Below are 24,376 nucleotides of genomic sequence, written 5' to 3'. Positions count from 1 at the left end.
TTAATGTGTGTTCATCTCACACATCTGGTCGACTCGCCACGCCGGGCCCCCAGGCTAGAGCCCTGTCAGCCCCCCCCTTGTGGGGGCCATGGATATGACACGTGAAAAGAGTACTAAAACAGATGTTATGTTATTTTTAATCGCCATAGCTTTCCACCAAAGATTAGTAAGTAACAAAAAAAATATTATTTTTGATGAATTTTTCGATTCTTGATTTATAATTTATTCTAATATGCAATGCGGTCAAAATTTGATTCACTTAGCGGGATTTTAAAGTATCGCGTTTGACACTATTTTATTTAAATTCACGGTCAGATGTTAAATTCAAATTTTGCATAGGTACTTTTATTTGAAAATGAATTAGATGAGTAAAAAATAGTATTTTTAAATTATATCAATGATCCCAGTCCCAGCAGGATATCTAGTTCATAATCAGGATGTAGTATTTAAAATCAAGTGAACTGTTAATATTCACCAAGTGATCGCAAGTATTACAACGAATAATGGCTTAAATTTATTTAAATTTAATTTACATTATCACACTTACTCATAGAAATTGATGGCCGCGCGGTTTAATATAGCGTCGTGGGTCCTAGGTTCAAATCCTGGTTCCGGCAAGTTCACATAATATTGTTTTTCAATTTGTGTATGAGTCAGAGTATGCACCTAATAGGTTGAGCAAGTGGCTGACATCCATTTCTCGTAAAAACTTAAATCTGTTAATACAAGCCTCTAATATGTGGAGGCCCATATTATGATCTTATGAGATCGGACATGGTCAACGAAGAAACAAGAAGAATAGAATTTACTTGAGAAACAAAATATTAGTTTAGCATTGTTTTTACAAAAAAGTTGAATATTTAATTATTAGGTAATTATTATCATAATGTATTTTACCATCGAACTTATTATTAGCAGTTGGGTGTTATTTTGAGATTTATTTTGTCGGTTGCCGTGTTTACGTTAACTTTAATAAATGCGTGTGCATTTTAGACACTGTTTTACCCGCATTCCTGCATATTCCCACGGTACGGTACAGTGTTACCATCTTTTCTTAAAGAAACAATAGTAATTTTCATAACAAATTATAGTATTTACAAAAAATCATAGTTCCTACGTGTTGTTTGCGTCGGTATAATTTTTGTTGTCGTTTTGAATGCATTTTCCTGGTTCCGCCGTAGTACTCGAAGTACAATAGCGAGTCTGGAGTGAAAACCGGACGACTGTTCGAGGTATTGTGATTTAATGTTCGACGTATTTTCCTCATTCTGACTGAGTACATATTCACCGTACTACAGTGAGGTATGTGACACCGGACTGTATAACGAATGATTCGTCTTCCTTTTATACATTGCTTCAAATATTCAAAACTGTTTTTATCTTTCTATTGTATTAAATAACTAATAAATACAAATGAACTATGTCCGTTGTCAATGTGTATTTCCCATTGGTGAGTGCGCATAATTCCTGAAGATGTCGAAAGGCGAATAGTACAAAACTTAAATCAATTGGAATTTAAGTACCCTCAGTCGATAGTATTAATTAGTTTGATGATTGACAAATTAATAATATGGCGGAGACAACTTATTGCTACATTTTATTGATAAACGAATGAACATTCATTTTATACCGTTTTTAAATATTTACAATGGATTATTGATGTTTACTCATATTTTTCTGAATGTTTCTTGGTCCCTGTTGAATTTAATTGTACATCAGATAATTCCATCACTAGATGGCCTCTAATACATATAACACTCTCCCTTAATGCATGCAGTTTATCTAATTACATGATTAAGTAATGTACCTAATAAAACTTCATTGGCAGGTACATTGAGTCTAAGCTTTCAATTACATAGTTTGTTTGAAGACAGTGTCAGGGATGGTTTTTCATGGAGCTGATGAGGCGGTCGCTTCGTCAGAAAGTACTAAAACCTCAATTGGAGTGTAAACAATCAATCAAAACGTAAAAATTACGTTTTATCGCATATTGTACAACATTTTCGCAAGGTGAACTTAAGCCCTTTCAGTTCCTTAGGGTGGCCTTGTCGCTGAAAGTTGTCGGAGCTTTGGGGACCTTCACGTACCCAAAACAGTCAATGGATAATCTTCCCAATCAATGTTTTATGATTCAAATATAATCTATGCAATAAATGAGATATTTTTGTGATAGGTACATGTGGCGTAAGTTTGCTCGTGTTACATGCAGAATTTTATTGATAGACCGATAAGTACAATAAAATGTGTTAAACATTAATTGGCTATTTAAATAATTGCGTTTATAATATTGTTATTCTACTTTTTTGTTATTATTTCTACATATTGTGTTTTTACTGAGGGCAATAAATTAATCAATGCTTTGGTTATACTTCTATATTATATTCTATCCTGTTACAGATTACTGCAATCGTTACCTACCAGTTTTCTACTGTACAAGCTTTAATTTTTATAATATAACAATATGTAGGTCGTAGGATCGAATTATTTATGACATTAATAGATCAATATGTCCGAATCTAATATTATATTATGTTGTATGTTACATTATACAAACTAAGTAGCAATAGTACCAAATTCAAACACGAATTTCATAATATCTCGACAAAACGTCTTGTATAATTTAGCGAATTTCGTAGGAAACCTTGTACTTAATACAAAAGATGACTGGGTTGCTTTGTGGTTTGCTGTTTACCTGAAACGTTGTCTGAATACAAAACAGTATAAAATGAATAAAAACAAACTGCCGATTAGTGCTGCATTCCATTTTATGCAGGGGCGGCTCTTCCTTTGGGTACCTAGGGGACAGACCCCGGTCCCCTCATCATTCTATAGTCAATATTCAATTGAATATTCATGTTATACGTTCCTACCATAATACATTGATTTTGTATAAATTAATTAAGTATATATTTTATTTGTACTGTTTGCCCATCCTTGATTCTTGTTTCTTGGCCCATCTCTAATGCTCTATGTGAGTTTTGGCACCACCTACATAGTACAATACAACGATACTGCCGGGGTCGAAATTCGGTGGTCCCTTTAAAATCAAAGCAATGTTATTCTCAAAATTCATAAGGAAGCTGAACAATGCGTACATCTGTAGGCCGTTCTGCACGTGCTATGCACGTGCTATGCACATTTTATCCGCATGTGCCGATGCTGGACCGGGGACACTGTAGTAAATACCTGGTCTTGCATAAGTGTGAGTTTATAATATATTATCAAGTTATCTTGTCGGTCGGCTGTAAATTCATATCCCATGACCCATCGGTTTAGTTTATTAGTTAGTTTGCCAGTAAGTGATCAAATATGTCATCTATCTCCTTAAGTTTTAAAATATATTTGTTAATACATACTATAATAATTTATAATATTATCTTGAATGCTTAGATTATATTGAATGATAATAAAAAAGAGTAGGTAGGTATGTGCTATTTCAGTTAATTAAATCAATATTAATTTGTATTACCTACCTACCTAAATATTAATAATTGTAATGTACTAGTTGTGGATAGATGAATTTCACGTTAGTAAAATAATTTTGATTAATAATATTAGGTATTATGATGAATGAGGTGGTTCATTTATTGAAATATAAGTTCAGTACATTGACATTTGAAGACAAACTAGAAGTGAAACAATTAGGACCTCATCAACCAGTCACCAACAGATTTAGTTATTGTGTATGAACTAATCAAAACAAAAAAAGCATTAACCTCCGAACAGTTTACCAAAAAACATGGTTGACGGCAAGTGTATCCTTCAAAAAACTATGTTGTTTTTCTTGTAGCAATAAGATTCTTTCGAACGCAGGAGGCATATGACGATGAAGTAATAGCTAAAAAAGATATGTTTTTTACGCTTTGATTAATATTGATTAGGTAGGTACTTATTAGATATTTCACGCCATCTGACCCCACTTACTAAAAGATGCTAGAGCCGCCACTGATTTTATGTATGTATCTACCTGCTTAGAAGCTAATTATAAATTCATGAACTTGTTTAAATTCCATGTACCGATTTACGACGAATCGATATTACTTTCACAAGTCCCTTGCACTTGCAGATTAGCAATATTAATCTGTTCTGTGTCAGAAAAAATAGGGGAGTTTTCCGATAGTAATTAAATTTCCGAGTCCGGCTTTAGCGAGACCTACCTCGATAAACCGTAACGCGGCGGTGTGACTTATCTTTTTTGTCTACAATAGTGTGCTTTGCAACGGATAGTATGAATAAAGAATAGACCAATATGATTCCATATTTCAAAAGATAGAAATATTTTTGTGAATGTATTCAGTTATTTTATAACCTAACGTAAACAAAAAAGTTTGCTTTGAAATATCGAAGAAATAAAAGCGGTAATCGTGAGGTTCTTTTTATATCTTTCATATTGTAATAATCAGAGCGTTGGAGCAGGAGCACGGAGCAGTGGAGTAATGGCATTCTACCCGGATCACCGAAAATTTGTAGTGCTCCACTGCTCTGGATGTTTTTTTTTTATTATTGTTAAATTTTCGCCCTAAAACTAATTCTAAGTAAGAAGAGGTAGATAACAAAAGACGATTTGCTGTCGGTTTTTTTAAAACAGGATTAACAATGAAAATGATGAATAATAAACTTCATTTTAATACTACTTATTTTTTAATATATACCTATTTTATAATACATATTAAGACATTTTACCCGGAGCGGATCAGACCTTGGAGCGGAGCGGAGCTGGAGTAAGTAATAGGTCCCGGAGTGGAGCAACCCAAAAAAGGGTCCGCTCCAACCCTCTGGTAATAATATTTAAATACCTACTGATAAGCTGATAAGCTATTTTGTTTTTTTCATTTACCACGAAGTTTGATCTTTAAAATATAAATAAATAATTTCAGATAATATCGGGATATTTTACAATAAAAATATTAATCCGCGAGAAGTCCCTCAGAAAATAAATCAATCCAGGGAATTTTATCCTAAAGCGAAAATAGTTACAGAAAACCACAATACGAATCTATTTATTTTAATCAATGAAAATTCAAGACGTTTGGGAAATCACACAATATTGTGTCTGTTCTTACGTTTGCACCGCCGCGCCGAATTACTGCAAGTAGTAATATTATATAGCCTGTATTATGTGAATGTAGTATAGTGTACAAATTGAATAGAACATCGAGAAAATATATGTAAACACTTGGTAAGTTACAAATTTAATTACTAACGGCTGGATGATGTTAGTTGATACCCATTAGAAAATTACGATAGTGTGGTATTACGGTACGATCGGCTACAATCTACCGTGTTTAGAAATAATAATTAGAGAGTGTGCAATAATGCACGCATGTTGGTTCGCTCTGATAATTTGGCCTAGGCGCCCGTTCGCTCTGGTAACGGAAGACATTAGGTTCGGTGCTATTTAAGTCTGCTTTCAACAACTGGGACATCATAAAGAATTAATAATTTATAAATTATTCCACTGTAAGTTTATCTATTATGATCAACTTGGGTCTAACTACTCCTGCGCATATATTGTATACACAAGGCTGCGATCAGCGGCTATTGAAGGTATTTTATCATATTTATGTATTGAGACGGTTAATTGTTACAATAAGCTAACCATATAAACCAGAGTTAGTCAACCTGGCTCTACCGACCACTAGTGAGCGTTCCAGCTTTCATGGTGGGCGGTAGAGGTTTTAAAAACATATTCATTATGTTTTATGAAAACCTATGGCAAAATAAAAAAAATGCCTGTCTTATATCCAAATATGTGGAAATTCAGTTTATTGATACCTTTCCCTATATCGTAGCTTGTGGAATCAGGCTTTAGTGCTGTTAATCATATTATGACCAAAGAAAGTTTTACTACTAACAGAGATACAAAAGTGGGCGGTAGGTATAAAAAGGTTGACCACCCCTGATTTAAACTTTCAAAAAGTGCTATGATTTAAGAGCACCCCTCTCTCGCGAGATAGACAGTTTTGACCGTTTAGATGGCTAATTTATTGTAACAATAAATTATAATCTGAATTCATAGATACGATAAACTACTCTCGATAGCCGCCGATAGCAGCGTTGTGTATAGAATATATGCGCTGAAGACCTATCCATAGCTTTATTCAATCTTCTCGATATCTAGATAAGAGTAATGATGCATCCGGTTAATTTTTAGAGTTCGAAAGCTGATCAGGTAAAGTAATGGAAAAAGGCTAAAATTTGGAAAACGCGTTTTAAAATAAGCTTGTTTAAATTTATGTGTTTTATAAAATAAAATATAATAAAAATACGAATGTTTTTATCTTCTATTCATAATTTACAGATAAAAGAAATGATTTTTTTATTCATGACTATGTAAGTATGTCGTTTGATCTGAAGGTAGATACATAATATAGCAATTATTTTTATGCATTATCATGGTTTAATTGAACATTTTCTACTTACGTGTGTACAGTATTGCCCAGTAGAGAAGTGAAATGAAGAAAGCCAACGGGATGGAGATGTTGTAAATGAGCCAATATATTTTGTAGCTCGTGGGCATTCGACCTCCGCTCCCCAGGGTGTCTGCAAAACAAAAGAATACGCGATTACTGACATGGTTCAACCAACGAGTTACTTCACTATCATCTGATAGTCACAGTTATGATCAACAATCTTTGAGGAGAGAGGAAGAAAAAAATATAGATGTGGTGATAACGAAGCTTATAACAATAATATATTATATTAGTTACAAACGCAACATCAGCAACTTTTATCAATAATATTGTCGTATGTACGTGTTGAGGTCCATGCAGTGGTGTCCTGGGTAAAGTAGCGTCTTGAGATTTAAAAAAGTGGTTGTACGGGGTAAGAAGGGATCAATATTCGTCGAAAACGTCTGGTGGTTGGCCCACCCACAGGCCGTTACGACGCGTTTCAGTGGTTGATCGTCGTAGTGGGCGCAAGCTTTTACGCTGATTCTTGGAAAGCGGTAAAGTACCTAACGGCAGCGGTAATATAACCACCATAAAGGACTGCGGTTACTAATATTTGACAATTCTAATACATATCGAAGTAACTACTTAAAATTATATGTAGGTTTCTTGGATATTGCAATGAATTTTTTTGTACTGTTCGGTTATCAGGAATACAGCGGAAAATACATTTTGAAAATAGCCGATAAACTGGATTATTTGTTAGGTTAATCTAACCAAACCGAACCTAACCTCACCCAACTTAACCTAACCTAAACTAACCCAAACTAACAAATAATCCAGTATATCGGGTATTTTCAAAATGTGTTTTCCGCTGTATTCCTGATAACCTAACAGTACCAAATTTTTAAATATGTAGCTACTTAGTTTAAAAACATAGATTTTTGTAAAAAAAATGGGATTAACTTGAAATCCTTTTCATTTATATAAGATTGAACTTCAGTGTTGTCGAGCCGAGATTCGGTAATCATTGTCAATTTCGAGGTCTTAATGTCAAACAACACTATCTACAAAAGTGCAACATTACAGGAGAGCCAAAAAACGTTTTTTTAGTTTTTTGTAACTCAGCAAGTATTTATCTTGCTTACGGTAATGTTAAATTTTATAGATATGGTTTAAAAAAAATATGAAAACAAGGGTAACTTTATCTAGTTAACGTTAAACACTTATATGACTTACTGACGATTTAAGAAGAAACTAGAAAAGATTGACGTAAAGTTGTTCGACTATCATGTAGCCGAGAATGTAAAATAACGTTACATAAAAAAAACACTTTTTTGTACATAACGTTGTTTGACTTATGGTCTAATATACAGAGTTTACCAAATGTTTTCGCACTAACGTCCTCTTTTAGAGTATGTATTTAATCGTCGGATTTAATCGACATACAGTCAATCAATATTTTAAAAGTAAGTGTATAATTACATATTATTATAATAGTTGATATTATGAACTATTTGTTTTATTCAAGTTATAGCAATAAACTATCACTACCCAAAAATGGATAATGTTAGTGAAAAGCTATTTCAATGCGATGTTTATTCTTATGTAAGCAGAATGTTTGAGGAAGTTAGCATTATCGATCGCAATCTGGAAAAAGTTTACCCCCGTGGCAATTATTTTAAGGACCCTGCAAATTTGGGGTCCTGGATTATAACACCTTTACCCTGATATAAATCCAGGCCTATTTAACTATTTATATGAGTGTTTCACAAGCATAGTGAACCAAGTCCAATCTGGTTATTTTTGAGTAAGCTAGGTTCAAACATAATTTTTGAGTATTTATTATTCTGTAAGGGTATGATATCCGATAAGTTAAATGTACTCTAAATAACACTTCAGAATTGCAATCACACCCTTACAGGTTCAGAAATACTCAAATATTATGTTTGAACCTAGCTTACCCAAAAATAATCAGAATGGACTTGGTTCACTATGCATGTGAAACACTCATATAACGCATTTATATAAAAATATGAGCTTCGTAAAGTGAGTTATATTTATTTTAAATTTGAATTGCTGATTCTGTGATTGATGTTTTTCTATGATCGTTATTTGAATATGTGATAAGTTTAAAAAAGATAGTTTATATATTATTATCTAATAAACATTCGTGTTTTGTAGGTACCTATATATCTTTATCAATTGTTTTGTTGTAAGTGATTAAAATGTATAATAATCATTTTTTTTAATGGAAAAGGTTAGTTTATCACGTTATCAGAATACAATTAAAGTAAATTGGAAGATAAAAAGAGGCGTATGATATTGTCAAAATAATCGCCCTCATTCATTAATTAGATGGCAATATGAATTGGATTATGAATTATGAATTATAGGTACGTTTCCGATTCAGACGAACCAAAAAAGTAATCTATCACTATCATCGATCAGTCAATAATAATTAATCAAAATAATAGTTTTGAAAGTGTGGCAATCGATTACATACAGTGGCGTGCGTAGGATTTCCAACCGGGAGGATAAAAATATGGCAAACTAGCGGCAGGTAAAGTTTCCTCGCCATATTGAGTATTATTTGTTTGGTCAATATTACCAAAATTATACATTGTATAACAAGCTTTAAACTTATATTATAATTTATATATTTAGACCCATCGTTCAACGGGTCTATATTACAAATTCATAAAAGCAAGGGGGGTGTCTATTACTTTATTATAACGTGTATCTACCGAGGTGATTTTATATGATTTTCAACAAAAAAACTTAATATGTATCTTTTTTAATATGATATTATGTTCTCCAATGTTTTTTCATCATATACTCAGAATATTTTAGATATATTAAGTAAGTAAGTACCTATACAATATTGAATATACCTATACACAAATTATTACATACAATTATTTGTGTGGATTGATAAAAACATTATCGATATAAATGTGGCCCGCCAAGTATTCCTGTAGGGACCGCGAGCTTTAATCGTATTTCTGAAAAAAGTTTACTTTTTTATACTTTTTAACGCCTTTTTAAAAATAAAATTTGAATATACATGAATTGCTCCATCGAGAAGAAATCTGCAAATTTGACAACACTCTTAATTCGGAAGAATTCGGGAAACTTAAAGATTCTGCTCGAAAAATATTAGTTATTTTTGGATCAACCTACAAGTTAGTGCACAAACATTTTCAATTATGAATATCAATAAAAAAAAACTCTTTACGATCAAGCATCACCGATGAACATTTACAAGTAGTTTTAAGAATCTCAACTACAAAATTAACCTGAAATTTAAAAAAATGTAAAACAGTTTCATTCTTCTCATTAAATTGTTGGCTATTGGAGAATCATTTACTTATTTTTTTATCTTGAAATTGCCTTTTCATGATAATTATTAATGTATTATGTATGTCTAAAAATAGTAACCTATTTTACTTGCGGCCTGCCGTTAATTTTATGTTCATAATGTGGGCCTTCATCCAAAAAGTTTTCCCAGACCTGATATACATTAATTATTAGGAATTAATACCAACGACTGAGTTTGATTGGTGAAATAATAAATTTAAATTCTAATGGGAATCGATTTGTATATTAGCGGAAAACAAAAACATATAACATAGCTACATATTATTATATCGAAACAATTGGCACTTTTTCTTCCGATATGGCACAACGAAATAATATATTATAATAATATGTTTACAAAATGAAAATTTAAATACTCCACAGTAATCACACTGAACACGTAAGAATGTACCATTAAACATTAAACTATGCTGTGTTTTAAAATTGGTGCCAAGTATGTTGAAGCACTGGCAGAGAAATCGAAGTAAAACCACAATATACTAATAATGTATCAAGCCGAGTGCAATTTTTCAAACCGTTTACTAATGTAAGTTGATTTTTATACATTGCAAAAATAATATGAAGCTATTAAAGTTTGACACACCGGAAATCAATTTTTGAATATAAACCAGGCGTTTAATAAATAAAATACGATATAACGCGTATGACTTCATATCAAATCATTTTGTTACATTATATAATCGACCGCAGTACATACAACAATGACACACTTTTTAGACATTTTATTGATCCGTTATCATTTTTGTTAATTATTCTTTACAACTCGTGGCTGAATTCGCCGGCATAACGTAATCGCCTCGCACATAACATAACATAAAATAAAATAACATTACCGAGGTTGTTAAGCCAACGGGCATATGCAAGATTTTGGCGAAGATGAGTTACTTACGAGATTAAATTGTTTAGTAAATATTAGTACGACCAATGTAAAATAGTCGTAACGCGGGGGTGTCACGATTTTGGTTAACATCTACCTACAAACGATATTATTTTTTGGTGCTGTCGCAGGGTTTCAAAACGGTGTTCACAGAAAGCCACCAGCGTCGAAATCGGTCGCTCTTCCTTTAGACTAGCGGCGTAGTTGGGTACAGAAAAAAATTAACAAAGTTATAATAATATATAGCCCGGAAAAAACAAAATATTTTTAAGGCTCTTGACGGTTTAAGGGAAGCCAGTAGCAAACAAATTTTGAAAATAGCTGATAATATACTGGATCATTTGTTAGGTTAGGTTAGGTTTTCATTCTTGAATTCATAAATTTTGCCAAAATCGGCTATGAAAATTAGCGCGGTTCTTGCCTGGCTTCCCGTAAACCAACTTGAACCATCTATAATAATATACTTAGGTTTTTTTCGTGAACCTTGGTGGTAAGATTAGTGAAAAAAAATGTACTTAGAACTACTAGAAACCAATCAAATTAGTATTACCGCATTTTACTCTTTGTAAAGTTGTCAACAATAATAACGTCTTTGGTATTAGCACACTCATTAGATTTAATCTAGTGTTTAACGGTCTGTTAGACAGACTACGGATTAACCGTGTTGTAAAAAAGATAAAATACATTTGCCATCACAATTAATTTATTACTTACCGATGTAACTGCCCAAGTAAATAATTTGAAGGGTCACTCGGTTGAACGTTTTTTTTCGAAATACTATTTATATGGAATGGTACAAAACTTAAATCTGTTAGAATTGAAATACTATTTGATTTATTGGTTGTTTGAGCAGTATTTCCAACCGTTAAAATGGACTCATAATACGTTGTCAAAGTGGGAATTCCGAGATATTATCGTGTAAGTTTAAAAAACACTGTACCAAAGTATATCTAGTTAAAGTATGTCTTTTGTAATAATGTATACATATCAAATGATATCATACGTTTCATACAATTTGCGTGGTACTTACTTAATTAGATTTTATCCCGAGAAAACCAATATTGATCGGCTTCATTCTAGCTTCATAAAGTCGATTATTCATAATTTTTCTTCTATCTTACAACGCATATTGCGGAGATCATAACATGCGAGCTGAATTCTTTTCGTTTCGCATTAAAATTTAAGGTTAGTTTTTGCTCAGACCTTGGTTTACACCAGGGCTCGAAATGGACTGGAGCGCACCGGAGCGCCGTTCCGGTTCGTGAACTCGGTAAAATTATCGCTCCGTCTCGTGGAAAAAATAATTTGACCGTTTGAGCTAGATAGGCTATACAACAAAAAATCTAACACACATATTTTTATAAAATACACATACAATTTGATACTTATGTAAATATTTTCAGAAAATTGTCGAGCTCTCCGATTCGTAAACTTTTCCATTTCGAGCGCTGCTTTACACACAAAAATGCTAATTATTGTCATCAATCTCATTTTTAATGCATGTTTTCTGTGCTGTGCGGCGTAGTTCTTATTTTTTCCGACAGTTTTGCCAATATCGTTGTACTGCGCATGTCCAGATGTCGCGCAAGTTGCAACTAGCCGCTTAACTTTTTTTATATGCATGAAATCTTAACTTGTATTATTTTATTGTTATGGTCCCGGCAATACGTACTGCCAACAATAAATCCATACATTTGTAAACGGGCTATAACTCTATGTAGGTAGTATAATACTAATAATAATAATAATATACTGTAATTATTTTAATAACATGTGTTTAAATTGTCAAAAACTATTTGTTGGTAATTATGTATCATTAGGATGTTTCAAAGTCGTTTTCGTACTCCATAATGAGATGGGGAGGCCCACGAGAATGAATTATACACACATTTTAAATCATTGAGGTTTTTTTTCTGCATGCCTTGGATACTTCGCATTTACTATCAGGGTTTCTTTAAGGAGTTCGGCACGCAAACTACTCTACTTGTCGTTAATACAAAAGGAAAATTTACTGGCTATGAAAAATGTCTTATTAAAAACAATTATTACCCGTTGATTAATAAAATTGCTGATTTGACTTTGGCCGTGGGCCATGGCATATGAAACTGCCTTGCAAAAATACTACTGGAAAGGCGGTGGTGATTCTAATGAATGTTTTGTCGTATTGATTGGGAAACGAAAACTGTTTCCTTCAAACTACGATTTATAGCCGGATATGTTAGGTTAGGTTAGGTAGGTTGCACATAGGAGTGCCATCTATCAAAAGATGATCAGTGAAAGTCTCAAACACCTTTTGAAAACAACGGAAGTAGTTACAGCATAAAGTGCGCGAACGATAATATTTCAAAAAGATTGGGTGATGATTTTAGTTATGTTGTATATTTTACATAATATTTAGTATGTCCCATATCGTGATATTTAATACCGGTCGGTATGCGATATCTAGTAATTGGGTATGCGAAATCTGTCTCCATTAATTAAAAAATAATTACAAGATGAAAAGAACTTTTTCTATACTTACAACGTTTTTAAATTTTCTGTTGAATCATATAAATTTGACTACGATCAAAAAAATTTGTACTTGATAGAAATAATACTGAAATGTCATTTTGACATGTAATATTGATTTCCATAGTAACGCATGTATATATTAATAATTTAGTTACTAGGACCCGAGACACCTAGAAACCAATAATGGTGTCGAAATAACTTTTCATACAAAACAGAATTAACTGAAAATTAATTCAATTATACTTAAAGATGGCTAAAAGTATTAAAAATGCATTGGCATCGTGTTCTGATATATTCTAAAAGTTTTAAATGTCTAGCTAGTCGGGAAGTTAGTTAAAAATCGATTGCAAGATTTGTACCGGACAAAGAACCACCGGACAAATACGAATACGAGCTAAGAAAAACGTTGTAAAATAGTCTGTAGTACATGTTTAATTAGTATATTATGGCTCTGTGCCATAAAGTATTTGAATGTAAACTCAAGCAGCACGTACTTGACGAGTTTACGAGTCAACTTCATGTATTTTGCTACTATCACGCTATTAAAGATATAATATACCAATTACATGGCTAGTTTGCCAGTAACTCCATATTTAATGAAAAACCTGCTCATTAAAAATACAACATCAATTTAAATCTTGTATTTATAATCGCTTCCAATATAATCAACGTGAAAATTATTCAATAATTTCAATTCAGCAAATAATTTTAATAAAATTATAATCATTATCAGTCGGAGTCAGAAAGAAAAGAAGACGATTCGCTGATGGACGATAGCCTTCTTTAGTTTGATATTCGGTATATTTTTAACGATATCTTTCAGATTGTCGTTTTTGGATGACCTTATAGCTGATTGATTATGTACTACCAGGGATTGAAATACCGGTATTAAATTATTTATCGATATCGAGAGACCGGTTTCAAAAATCTAAAATACCAGTATTTTCGGTATTAAGAAAGTATACACGTACCTATATGTAATTTTTTAATTACTTACTACTGTATTGAATATAAAATTTATTGTGTAAGTTTTCTGATGCACAAAACGCAGATATATTGACTGAAACCAACAAAAGTTCTTCTTCTTATTGTGCCGTCCCCTAGCGGAGGTCGGCCACCATCAAGGCGATTTTATCTTTGTCATCTGCTACCCGGAACAGTTCAGTGGAGCTGCACTCGTACCAATCACGGAGGTTCTTAAGCCACGAAATGCGGCGCCGTCCTCTGCTACGCTTACCGTTGATCTTTCCTTGAATAACAAGTTGGGGAACGCTGTACTTTTGTCCTCAACAAAAGTTAAATAATATTAAAACAAAATCCCTCAAATATACCTACTTGGCGGTAAATATTGAAGGTATGCGAATTGGCCTGGATCATCAATTTGGTGCTCTCCGACTTTACAATCTTCTGGGTATATAATATAATTATCTTCTCAACTACCAATGATATTTTATAGGCTAGCCAGAGCACGAGCAAATTTGATTTCATATTTTAATACTATCTTTATCATTATATAACACCATGTTTCTATATACTTCGTGATAAATGTGGTTATTTATGTTGAAATAGTTATCATGCAATTTGAGAAAACTGTTCGCATGGCAAAATAAAAATCGCCAAACTAATCTTACCGTACAAGAGTCTATGTAGGTAGGTCTTTAACAAATCCAGTTTTTTAACGCATGAAAATAATAATATTTTTATCATTCACGCCTAGTGCAATACGGTTGAATGGTTATTTATTAGAGATTTCCGGGTTCGAGTCCTAGTTTATTTTTTCGCAATATGTACGAAATTTATTGTTACTACGCTTTAAACTTATTGTCTTGAAATATGTCGAGACCTCTCGAAGTAAATTGCTAAACATCTGTGTATGCTGTATATTTATATTGATGTGTTAGATTTATGTGAAGTTTGATTGAATGTATGCAAACAAGTGATTATTATAATTGCTTAGTAGCGAATACTACCAATATACATTTGGAAAGTGAATCACGGTGCCATACCTATACCAGTGGGTTTATTCTATACTTATCGACCGCTAAAGTGATAAAGTGATAGATATTACCAAACTTAGGGTAGGTTTGTATCAAAGTATTAGCACTTATTGTAACAATTACAATACGCTAACAGCGCCTCTCTTACTGCTGTTAAAATAGAGCACTTAATGCAACAATTACAAACATCTTATTGTAATTGTTACAATAAGTGCTAATACTTTGATACAAACCTACCCTAAGTTTGATAATATTTATCACTTTATCATTTTAGTGGTCGATAAGTACAGAATAGACCCGCGCATCGCGAATCTATAACCACCCGCATATCACCGTTGTGTATCACGCGGGCAATGTTCGAATTTTTAATGCACCCTTTAAAGTTGTGCTTGGAGCACCCCACAAAACCTTGGCTATGAATGGCGTGCATGTCATTTCTTTAACTCGCATACGGAAGCATTATACCTAGTTAAATATTATACGGTAAAAATCGAGAACTTTTCCCCCATAGAGGGCACAACACAACATTTGAAAATTTTATACTATTAGGATCGGACATGGTCAAAAGAAGTTTCGATTCACGTTGTCCTCAAAAATTCTTCCGAGGAAAAAGTGCTGTGGTACCCAAAAAAATATTTATAGATTCCCTTTAAAATTATATCCGACAGTTTTTCCAACTTTTCTTATAATGGATATATTCTCTCCAGATTTAGATTTGTACCTTTTTTGTTAGATTATAAATATTACTAAAAAGAACTGTTCTCTAAAAAAGGACTAATGATTACCATAGCATTAAGGGAAGAGCAGTATATATTTTGTTTTCGCTTGGAAAAAATGCTATATGCTTACTATAATTATTAATCATCACTGTGATCGTATATCGGCTTATTGAATTAATACTGTTTGGATTTATTTCCCGGCACGCTGTTTGAATAAATAACTAGGGGCTAACTGTGATGCAAATGATGCTCCCGATTCATCAGAAGATTGGAAAGAGGGTCTCGAAACAGTTTAAATCAGTCGTGTAATTATTAAATTATTCCGAAATCTTAAAAAAACGTATTTGTTTGTCATAAATCGAGAATAAAATATTACCCAAAGGATAACTAAACTTAAAGAGCTTATACTCTATAATATAGATACTCAAACAGATACGTAGATATACACAAAAAATAAACCACTTATAGCAGTGACGAAGGGTGAAAGTAGGCTGTTAAGGTCCGACATAACTAGTGCACACTAAGCTTCGTGTAGATAGTGTTTGTTAGTTTTTAATATATAATATCCAAAATTATGCCATTAAACCAAACATAGTTTTAGATATTGTATAGATAGAAGAATATTTTCTTTCAATTATGGTTTCGTTTATGCAAGGCTTAATGAATTTAAAAAAACTAACCAACATAATCTGTAAATTATTGTATTCTTAGTTCAATGAAAATATGACTGACAAATTTTAGTGTGTACTATTTATGTCGAATCTTAACTGCGTACCTTCACCCTTCGCCACTGACTTATATTATTATGTGCCATCTATAATAATAATTAATTTAGGAAGGAAGTGCATTGATAGTTTTACTAGGTAGGTTCGTAGATAAAATTGATGGTTTTTATTTTAGTTTATATCGTGAGGGGTCCCAAAATCAATCAGTTCCTCTGGATTCCACGTGTCAAAATCCGCCACTGATAATAACTGTATTACATCATTGTATGCCTATAAATACTAAGAACAGTTAAGTACTGATAACATAATATCGTCGCCCCAAAAGCAATAGGGCACATGTGCAATTTTGACGGCTTTGAGTTATGAATGCAGTTTTCTTCGTAATTTTTTCTCTACATTATGGGCAAAACGGCATTTGTGAAGCAAAACCCATGAATTCACAATTGAGCAAAGAAAATAAAGGTTACTTGTGTATTTGAAAACTGATCTTCATTTAATGTATAGGAAAAGGGTAACATGTACACGATTTTAGGAACTATCTGCAATGTTTACAAAAATAATATAGGAAAAAGGTAAAAGTGTAATTATTTAAAAGTGAGTAAAGGTTTTTGTACAAAAAAACTATTTCATTGCAGAAAAAGGGCACTTGTGAAATTTGTGAAAATTTTTAAACATGTTGGCAGCGGACAAAGAGGCCCAAATAAGCATTTTGAAAGATCACAATAAGCGTAAAGTGGACGCTCGCAAATCGAAAGATGAAGATAAAGCTATTCATAAATGTATATAGGAAAAAGGTAACATGTGACTTAAAACCTCTTAAAAATCAAAAATTGACAAATTATAAAAAAGATAAAAATTGAATTGTAAATGTAATTAGGTCATAGGTGTTCCAAATTTAATTTCAAAATATTAAGTAATAACCTCTCCACGATTTTTTTTTCACTCCAAAAACACTTAAAATGCGTTTTTCTCAAAACTCAATTTATGCACAAGTGCCCTTTTGCTTTTGGGGAGACGATTATGCATAAGATGACCTGTTAATACTTTATGAGATTGTTTCACGGATCATTGACCATCCAATTTATTATTCAATTGAATATAATAAAATCTAACTGCTCGAAGAGTTCTGTGACTCCCCATTTTCTATCTGCATTATGCAACTAAACTCTATTCTAACTGGGGTGAATGGTAAGAGAAATTTAAATTTTATAACGGTGTTGACGATTGAATTGCAGATAATAATATGCACTTACATCATCCGTGGCGCAATAAATTGACTGGGGTGGGCCTGGCCTCTTCTGGTTGCCGCCGCCATTACTATCTATTTTCCGCTATTGAAACAATTGACACTTTCACCGCCCAACTCCCAACTAGTGGCGAATTTGAGGAAGTGGATGCCCGAAGAACTGACTGATTTCGACCCCCCACGATAAAAAATAAAATATCAACTGCATTTTTTGCATTTTTCATAAACATTGTATAATTTTTTTTTTTTTACATATCAACGCAAATAATATTCTTAACGTATTATTGCCTATTGAATTTGTAATAAATACATTCTGTGATATTATGTTTAAGATTTTAGAATAATCTAATAATTTAATGACTTGAATTGGTTGGAACTGTTTCGAGCCCCTTGATTTTTTTGACGAATCGATTGCATCAGAAAAAATCGCCACTGCCCGCTATTAAAAACTTTGACCGTCTGAGCTAGATAGGTCATATAACAAAAATCTAACACACTAATTATTGTTATAAAATACATATAAAATTTGATAACCACGATATTCAGAAAATAATATAGACGGAATAGAGGAAGAAATCGCCACAGGTCGACGAGTTTCAAATGCATTTTTGCAAATTCTGAATCACGAATAAATTAAATAACATAATAATATAGATTGAAGATTCTAAATTCAACATCGCAAAAATTATAAACTATTGAATTATTGTCGTGTTATGTTTAGTACATTTTTATGATCCTCTCAGCTGTTCTGTTTTCAACAATACGGTTCATTCAGTATAATGTCAAGATTATTTTGATAAACATATTGTATTTTCAATGGTCATTTCAGTGTTGTCTGCTGATGTTTTGAAGTGGCCTAGTAGGCCCTAGTAGACGTCGTATCTGAGGTTTTCAGTCGTAGGTTCGACACTGTTGTCAAAAAATGCATGTTGTTTTCTAACGAATCAAGGAATAATTAATGGTTGGGAGAATTATTTGTTGGCAGGTATACATTGGCAGCATTGATTTGTTTGTGTATGTGTATGCAAAGAAGAACATCTTGCCTCCAGGATCTTCTATACTGATTGGAACTCTACACTCTATCTTAGTTTAGGGCAGCGACAGGTAGGGAACATTATAGATAGCCAATATCACCAGTATAACAGATATATCACATAATGAAGAGTAGATATACATTATTATGTTGAATTGAAAGTTGGGTCGATTGACTAGAAAATATCCTGGGGCTCTTAATCTGCTCCGTGTAAGGACGTACAGTAGAAGTACCGTCAACGCGCAATTTAAGATTTAAGAAATAGCAGATAATTAATAATCATCAAAATATTCTTCTCTGGTTGAAATTTTTGAGTGGGTTATTGTAAATATGTATCTGACAAAATAACTGTCAGTTTTCAATCAAAAAACCTATCATGTATGCCGTGATATACGGCTTACATAATTGCGTCAACACGTATATTGTAGGTAAGCAATAATTGCAAAAATAAATCGTGTCCAATTTAGATTCTTGGTTAAGAAGAAAATAACAAGGAAGAGAAATAATGTTATTTTTTTTTGTTGTTTAAAATTGCGTAACTATTTTGATGAATCATTACTGGTATTCAAATATTTTATTCTTGAAGGCGAGGCCTAGATTACCGGCGAAAGTGGTCAAGCTATGTTTCAATACTAAATAATAGTATTTTTAAAAAACTAGTTCAGTTGTATTCTTTATCACTGTTGAGGACGTGGTAGTTTCGCTGGCAGACTCTATGACAGTCTATGAGCTTGGTCTTGTTACCCGTTCAACATGTCCGTGTTACGGAGAAATACAGTATGCAAACCACATCTTCTAGGAATGGCTTAAAATGTGTACGAAAATGGAAGTCGGTTCAAACAGCAAGTGATTTTATGCTTCTCGCACCGCGTGCGTATCGCACGGCCACTCGCAGTGTGCTTGGTTGCTTAGGCTCATCGAACCATCCGATCTATCGCCACCAAGGCCATATTTGTTGCATTAAAAAAAGATATAGCGTCATACTAATAACGTGAAGATCTCTTTACTTAGATTGTTCGGCAGTTGTGTATTAGCTTTTGTCATATACCAAATTTTTAATTTTGCTTTTATATGCTTCTATTTTCAGTGGGCACTTATAACTTAACGTCATGTTGATTCAGTCAAAGCACACTGGAGAGTATCGCGACCTCAGTATTGGGTAGCTGCTCCTGAGACATTACCAATCATAGAAAATACTGATACTTCACATCCAAATGTAGGGTCCTTTGAAACGTATCCGTGGCTCAATATTCAAAATCTTCTCACAACGATCACTGTCTACTGTAGTATCCCAAGGGCTGGCGATATCGATGCCCAGCTACGATACATATAAAGAAAAACAATCGTTATTGTAGGTAACTGACTTCTTAAAAATCTCAAAAATTATTTTAGTTTGACCAATGATCGTTTGGTGGCGAAGACTGAAGGAAAGCAAATTGTTTTTCAACGAAAAATCAGTACATAAAATACACTATTGACAAATTATTCATAGAACGTAACACAATATAATATTATGACATGACACACGAAACCGGCAAAGTTTTAAAAGCTATCCGTTTGTATAGTTTATATAAACAGATACATACATGTGACACACACCTGAAATCAAGGCGATGTTGGCTTTGAAAAATTCAAATAGTCTAAATATTTCGTGAGTACTCTTATTTTCAGGAAACTATTAGTCAATGTACTGCGAACACGTGCTCTCTCATTTCTCATGCTTACAAAAATATAATCTCGTACAAAGTCCTCATCATTATGCTTACGTAGTACCTGTGGGTCTATTCTATGCTTATCGACCGCTAAAGTGATAAAGTGAAAAATATTATCAAACTTAGGGTAGGTTTGTATCAAAATATTAGCACTTATTGTAACAATTACACGAAGCCGGTTTTTATTGTTGCAATAAGTGCTATATTTTAACAGCACCTATCTTGCTGCTGTTAAAATATGGCACTTATTGCAACAATAAAAACCGGCTTCGTGTAATTGTTACAATAAGTGCTAATATTTTGATACAAACCTACCCTAAGTTTGATACTATTTATCAATTTAGTGTTCGATAAGTATAGAATAGACCCACTGATAAGGACACATTTAGTGGCCAAATTATATTTCATTATTTCTGGAATTAATTGCAGTGTTGTGGTTAATAAATGGTCGCAATTAAATTATTTCTTCGACGATAAATGATAAATAATCTCATTTATCGTCGAAGAAATAATCTTAATTGCGACCATTTACTTAACCACAACACTGCAAATAATTCCAGAAATAATGACATATAATTTGGCCACTAATCGTGTCCTTATCAGTGGGTCTATTCATATACTTATCGAACACTAAATTGATCAATAGTATCAACTTTGGGTAGGTTTCTGTATTTTGGGATGAAGGTGGATAATTATGACACCGGAATTGTTATGGAAAACGGCGAGTTTATTTAAGTTTATTAAACTATATGGTTACATTTTTTAATAATTTAATTCTACGGAGGGCGAAATGTACGCGTTCGCGATTTTGCTGCTTGTCGCGATCTCCGCGCCATATTGTGATTTTTTCCAACGAAACCGTCGTCGAAAAAAAGCGACGTTGCAAATCGTCAACGGTTATATTATGGCATTGTTGCCATTCAACATATTATAATCTACTCTAAGGCATTACCGGCTCGGCTCTGTTATTATTATTTAATTTCGTAATCAGCGCTTTATTATTTGTTGGCTTCGATACCGATTCGGGCGTCTCCAGATACACAAAGACATCCCCAAATGGGGACCATACGGGGGTGTCACAGAGCGCACCGGAGAGCAGTTCCCGTTCATGAGATCCCTGAGATTATCACTCCGAAAAAAAATTGACCATCGGAGTTAGATATGCCACCATATAGAAAAAATCTTTATAAAATATACCAACATAAAATTAGAAAAATATGTAAATAATTTCGGAAACTTATCTAGCGCTGCAAAGCGCTGTAGTTTTCTTTTACCACGCCATTGACTTGTGGTCGTTTGTGTGTAAGGAATTTTAGAATATTTAATTAGTCGCACCATTGTCAATTTGAAATTAATTTAGTGTCACCAAAAAGCCTTACAGTAGTGGTACACTTCACCTGTGTATTTAACGCATTTTGTGACAAGTAGCTACCCACAGTAAGTGTTGCCAACTGCAATCTAGTTCGCAAAAAAAAAAAATGCTTGATTTCACAAAATTAAAAAGAAACTCACATTTCAAAAAGTAATTCATAATTATATGGATATTGTTATCACGAGACCAAACATATTGAAGAAGTTAGGTCAGCATGTTAATTTTTAAACAGATATAGTGTAAAATTCCAGCCTTTTATAAGAATTTTCAAGCTGTTATCGGTGTCGAAAAACACTAAATTTAACGCTATATGTCAGATAAATATTTTAAAAACTACTGTTTGTAAAATATGTTAGATATGGCAAGAAAAAACTCTTAAAAGAAATACTATTACATATTTGTTAGAACATCTTTCTATATCTAGTACCGGTCTAAGGTAAATAAATAAAATTATCGCATGACAGAGCCTAATTATGAAACTCGAAAGTGCGGGAATCTTAACAGACTGCTATATTTGACTGGCACCTGACAGTCAAATGATAAATCTATTGGATTCAAGATCTGAAATCAAATTTGTAAATTAGCCGCAAACACATAATGTTATTGTTATATAATTATTATATAATATATACTTCTAGCCTCCGAATTCCAGTCATGAGCCTATCGTTCTAACCTTTGCTCTACTAATGGTCTACTTACATTATAACGTCAAATACCTACTGGTTATATATAGTTTGATAGATGTGACGTAAATTCGTTTGTATTATATGAATATATTTTTGCAGAAATGGAATCGATGATATTACTATTACCTGTCTTGTTCTTTAACTTCAACTACGTAAGAGAAAGAAATAGTAATCGAGTAAGTATTATTGATTCATAGCTTTGTGATACCTACATAAAGATGGAAATACTATGATTGTTTAAGATTCCAACTGGGCATACAAAATACATGTAGAAAAAATAGCTTAAAGATAGAGGGATATAATCACCCTCTAAATTGTTTTAATGTGATATACGTACAGTGTAGGTACTTGTAGGTTATTTGCTCAGTTTATGAAATTGAATGCAGATATTTAAAAAAAGAACGACATTATTTAAAAAAAATAACACATGACATTTAGTAGCTGAACTGTTTTAATCTATTTTTAATATAAAAAAAATGTCTATAATGCCAAGATAATAATTAAGTTTTTGTTTAAATATTTGGCACCAATTATTATTATTATTGCATTTTTTGTTATGCAAAAGTACGGCGCAGGTAGGGATTGCAATATCGGTATTTCAAAATCGGTATCCCAGTATTTTTAGATACCGAAATACCTGTTTTAAATATCAGACAATACTGATATATCCTTAATTGAAAGTGGGAACAAAACTTATTAATTAAAATAAAAGATTTAGGAGGACAAACATCAGCATCTTTACCATAATATCTTACCTTAGGTTTACATAATATATGTAGGTACTTATATATTTTTGCTATAAAACAATAATATTTTAAAGAGATTTTTATATCTATGTTTATTTGTAGGTATAATATACTTCACGAATACTGGTTTTAATACCGGTATTCAATAGAAAATACCGAAATACCGGTATTGATATTTTCATTCGGTATTGCAATCCATAGGCCCACGTAATGATGTAACACTAGGGTGCAGAACATGCAAAATGTATATCGAGTGGCCTCACTCAACTGATAACTATAGTGTGATGTCAAAAATTCAAGAGTAAAATTTACATGGTTAGTGTATTTTTTGTATTAAATATAATATAAAATCCGTTTTAAAGATTTTAAACAAAATTAAATAAAAAAGATTTTATCATTCATATAACAATACAAGGCCAAATCTAATTGACAACTTTATTGTCTCGCGTAAATGAGGTGCTGAGGATTGAAGGAATATAAGTGCACTGCTGACCAATTTGAGTAATCGTGGTGCAGTGGGTAAGGCGCTGGCCTTCCACCCGAGAGTTCTGGGTTCGATTCTCGGTCATGTCAAAAACACTTATGTGTTTTTCTCAAAGCCTGGGTGTTTGTGATTGTTCAAAATTACTAACAACCACCTTGTACGAAAAAGCAAGGACATGGTTATTAATAATTCAAAAAAAAAAAAAAATTAACTTACATTGACGTACAAAACTATATTCAAACTATGGTTTGTTTTCAAATATTTATGCTATTATATGAAAAAAAAATATTGATATTTATTTGTGTGGACACGCCAGTATAATATTATGTAGTTATAAAACGTTTTTTGGTTACACGAAAGTCAATGTAGTATAAATCTGGTAGGTAATAGGAATAAAATACTAATAATTATGCATTATTAATAGATAAAAATCATCATTGATAATGTACAAAACATTAATCAGTAAGATAGATACAGCTTTGAAACAACATTAAA

At 32.5% G+C, this 24,376-nt stretch overlaps 1 protein-coding gene across 1 annotated transcript in view; it reads right to left on the bottom strand.

Annotated features, from left to right (window-relative positions):
• LOC147072019 (protein rolling stone-like) overlaps nucleotides 1-24,376 on the bottom strand; it is a 70,350-nt gene that overhangs the window by 9,145 nt on the left and 36,829 nt on the right. Inside the window, exon 3 of the mRNA XM_085946542.1 lies at nucleotides 6,424-6,543. Within this exon, the coding sequence (XP_085802668.1) occupies nucleotides 6,424-6,543 (120 nt within the window). The remainder of the gene's footprint in view (nucleotides 1-6,423; nucleotides 6,544-24,376) is intronic.

This window comes from Rhyacophila brunnea, unplaced genomic scaffold (assembly GCF_057557595.1).
Source record: "Rhyacophila brunnea isolate RB1 unplaced genomic scaffold, BYU_Rbru_1.0 scaffold_2, whole genome shotgun sequence".
Classification (NCBI taxonomy): domain Eukaryota; kingdom Metazoa; phylum Arthropoda; class Insecta; order Trichoptera; family Rhyacophilidae; genus Rhyacophila; species Rhyacophila brunnea.
Note: the sequence above shows the minus strand (reverse complement) of the source record. Positions and strands in the feature narration are given on the sequence as shown.